Source organism: Wickerhamomyces ciferrii, contig 00199 (genome assembly GCF_000313485.1).
Source record: "Wickerhamomyces ciferrii WGS project CAIF00000000 data, strain NRRL Y-1031 F-60-10, contig 00199, whole genome shotgun sequence".
In the NCBI taxonomy this organism is placed as follows: Eukaryota; Fungi; Ascomycota; class Saccharomycetes; order Phaffomycetales; family Wickerhamomycetaceae; genus Hansenula; species Hansenula ciferrii.
Window position 1 is genome coordinate 71 of NW_011887541.1, and position 3,659 is coordinate 3,729.

Sequence of the window (3,659 nt, forward strand, 5' to 3'; positions counted from 1 at the left end):
TGTCCCATTACTTCAACTTCTAAGCTTTAATATCCGCGCGAAAAATAAGAATATTGAGATCAAACTTTTAAGATAAAAGCATAAAAGCCACCACATGTAATAAATAACCTCATATAGAACGCATATCATGTTATTGGAAAACAGTCAAAGACGAGTTGAGAATATAGTACTCTATCAATAATTGATCTTATTCCTGCCACAGTTCTATCACACTTTTAATGCAGCACATGAACATGATAATTTTTCAAAGATGAGTTTAGTGTTTCTATAAAAGCTTAATAATTACCAAGAAAACTAGACAATATGTCACTAAAAGTATGTCAAGAGTTTTACAAAAATGTCAAGAAAAGAATTGTCACAGGTTGAAATAAATGATGTTGGATCTATTGATACACAAAATCAAGAAACATTCAATAAATGGAAATTTTTCTTTTTGAATACCAAATATGATCATCCAGCAAATAAAGATATTTTTGAAGGTGAACCATATACAATTGATACACTTTTAACTTATCAAAGTGAACAAAGATTAGATAAAAAAAGTGCACCTTTATGGAAAAAAGTTATTGGTTTCGTTTGGGATCCAATTTTCTTACCACCAGATGAACGTAAATATGTTGCTAAAATTGATTTTTTCATTTATATCTATGCAATATTTGCTTGTTTTATCAAATATTTAGATCAAACAAATATTAATAATGCTTACGTTTCCGGAATGAAAGATGATTTGAATATGTATGGAACGAACGATTACAATTTGTTAACAACTTATTTCAATATTGGTTATATGTCCCTTTCCGTTCCAATGGCTATTCTTTTGAAATATGTTAGACCAAGTATCATTTTACCAACATTTGAAGTTTTATGGACAGTAATTGTTATGTTTATGGCAACTGTGAAAAATAAGGAAGCTGTTTATGGGCTAAGATTTTTACAAGGTGCAGTTGAAAGTTCATCATTTCCCGGGCTTGTTTGTTTAATCGGTATGATATATTTAATTGTGATTTTCTCTTGATACGTTGGACTAACACTATTGATAGGTGAATTTTATGGTACAGAAGGATTAGGTAAAAGACAATTTATGCTTAATGCTACGAGTCCAATTTCCAGTATGTTTGCTGGTTATATTCAAGCTGGTGTTTATACATCAATGAATGGTAGATATGGATTACCAGGATGGAAATGGGTCTTTTTGGTTGATGGATTTATAAGTATCCCAGTTGCGTTTTTAGGATATTATTGTTTACCAGACTTCCCACAAACTTCAAGAGCTCCATGGATTAATAAAAAAGATCGTCAATTTGCCTTAGCAAGAGCCAAAAGTATGAAAAAAGTTAAACCGGAACCATTAACTCTTAAGAATTTCTGGGAAATTGTGAAAAGCTGGAAGTTATGGTTGTTTTTAGCAACATATGTCACAGTTTCAATTGGATCAAATAGTACCTCATACTTTGCTTTATATTTGAAGTCGTTGAAAAAATATTCAGTTCAACAAATAAATTTAATTCCCACTGCAGCTTATGCTTTTCAATTTATTGTTATGTTCTTGACATCGGCTATTAGTGACTATACAGGGAATAGGGTTTCAATGATTACATTATGTGGCAGTATTGGATTTGTAAGTTGCTTATTACTATCCATTTGGGATATTCCATTTGGATTAAAAATTTTTGCATATTTCTTAGGTTATGGAAGTTCAAGTCAAAGTATTTTCACTAGTTGGTTTACTGAAACTTTTTATGATGAACCATTATTGAAGACAATAAACATTGCGTTAGGTAATACATGTGTCTATGCATTCAATGGATTTTTACCTTTGGGGATTTATAAAACCAAAGATGCACCACATTTTCCAATTGGTTATGAGATTAGTGCAATGTTTTTCGTTATTGGTATTATATTTGCATGGCTGTTTTGGTTTATTGTTAAAAAGTATAATGCTATAAGATCTGAAAAAGAAAAGGAACTCAGTGAAGAGAAGGATTCTATTGATTCGGTTTGAACTTGACCTATTCCTTGGAGTATATATCTATGTGAATTTACATCATAATTGTATGTTTTAGATTATAAAAAGTATATGTAACAGTGTCATCGATCCATCATATATCTTCCTTGTTGTCTAATGTACAATTTTGAGATTCCAAAATCTTAAGTTTTGAGTTTAAGAAAAAGAGGTAATTAAGAGAGCTTATTGGCTGGGATAATTGAGAAATATAGTGACAATTAGTGCGAAAAATAGGTAGTGATAATCTGACCTCTTGTTTCTAAAGCAAAATCAGTTCTTTTGTGGGAAATGTGTATCATCATATAGTTATTATGTATTTATCGTCGACAACCGCATTTAATTATTATCATACACCGAAACTATTAAAGCAACCTTATACGTCTACTAAATCGTATCTGCGCTTTCGAACGAACAGCTTAGGCTGACGTTTATATCCTTCAAATTGAAGAAGATAGATTTTTCAGGTATGACATCCAAAAATTTCGAAACATTTATTTTAGCTAAAATGAAAGAGTTAACTAATGGAATATCTTTATCAAATGTATTCAAAATGATTGAAATGTTTTAAGTGATATTTGAGCCAAAATTGAGTGAGTTATCAAGGTTCAAAAGCGGTACCTGTATCACAACAAGGCATATCAAAAGTGTGTCATGTTGGGGTGTATTTGAAAGTATTTAGATTAACCAAGCATTATGGGATATAATTCAGTACAATTTACCCCTATTCATTTAGTATAAGCGATCCTTTATTGTGTTGGAGGTGCATTTAATCCCAGCTTAAAATTCCTTGTTGAGGTTTATATGTTTTAGGGAATTAAGCATACTTCTGACATTACCACCCAATTTTAAATAGCTTTAAAGACCTCAGACATGTAGAAGTACATTATTGATGGGAGTCTACAACTCTAGTGAGTATAAAAGTTTGGGATTGTTCGAATAAAAATGGGTAAATACGTGATATATTCTTCGATGATATCGAAACTAATACCGGATAAATACTGGAGCAGTTTAAGGAATAAGAAGCAGAAAACCTACTCTAAGACAAGTCCAACGTAAGTTTGTGAATCGTCTAGTGTAGCAACACTCTTGTAGTATGACCTGCTCCATGTTTTGGGTATGCTTTTTCTTGCCAGTAACGGTAATGCATATTCGAGGTGCAATATAGAGACCAGTATTTCGCCAGGCCATAATTAGCCTCATCCCCCATAATATGTTTAAAAATATGAGATATACTACCATAAACTTTTTTTTCTTCAAGTGCTTTGAATGCGTTGTAAATATTTAAAAACGTTAAATTTCATAAATAGTGATTTTTGTGAATGCCATTGAAGGTTATATGCTTTCCGTCAACGGTTCGAGAAAGTAAGTTCCATGAAAACAAGACGGAGCAAAATATGAAACTACTCGTATGCACTGATACTATATCTAAATTTGAATTGAATGGTATATAGAAGTGCTTCCTTATTCTATATTCGCTGGGAATTGAATTATGAGACTTTGGAGCATAACGTTTAGCGTATTTATTACGAAGAATAGATAGTCTTTGAGCTTTACCTTTAGTAGATGATCTATTACGATAATGGTGTAACATATTTGATAATTGTTGTGAGTCTTGGATAATAATGATAATAATATGCAGAACTTATAGTCTTAA

At 31.3% G+C, this 3,659-nt stretch overlaps 1 protein-coding gene across 1 annotated transcript; it reads left to right on the forward strand.

Annotated features, from left to right (window-relative positions):
- Nucleotides 1–337: 337 nt before the first annotated feature.
- On the forward strand, nucleotides 338–2,002 carry BN7_5113 (putative transporter SEO1; the record flags this gene model as incomplete). Its single annotated transcript, XM_011274310.1, has 2 exons — nucleotides 338–983; nucleotides 1,059–2,002. 2 exons carry the CDS (start codon nucleotides 338–340, stop codon nucleotides 2,000–2,002), a joined length of 1,590 nt encoding a protein of 529 aa, XP_011272612.1.
- Nucleotides 2,003–3,659: the final 1,657 nt, after the last annotated feature.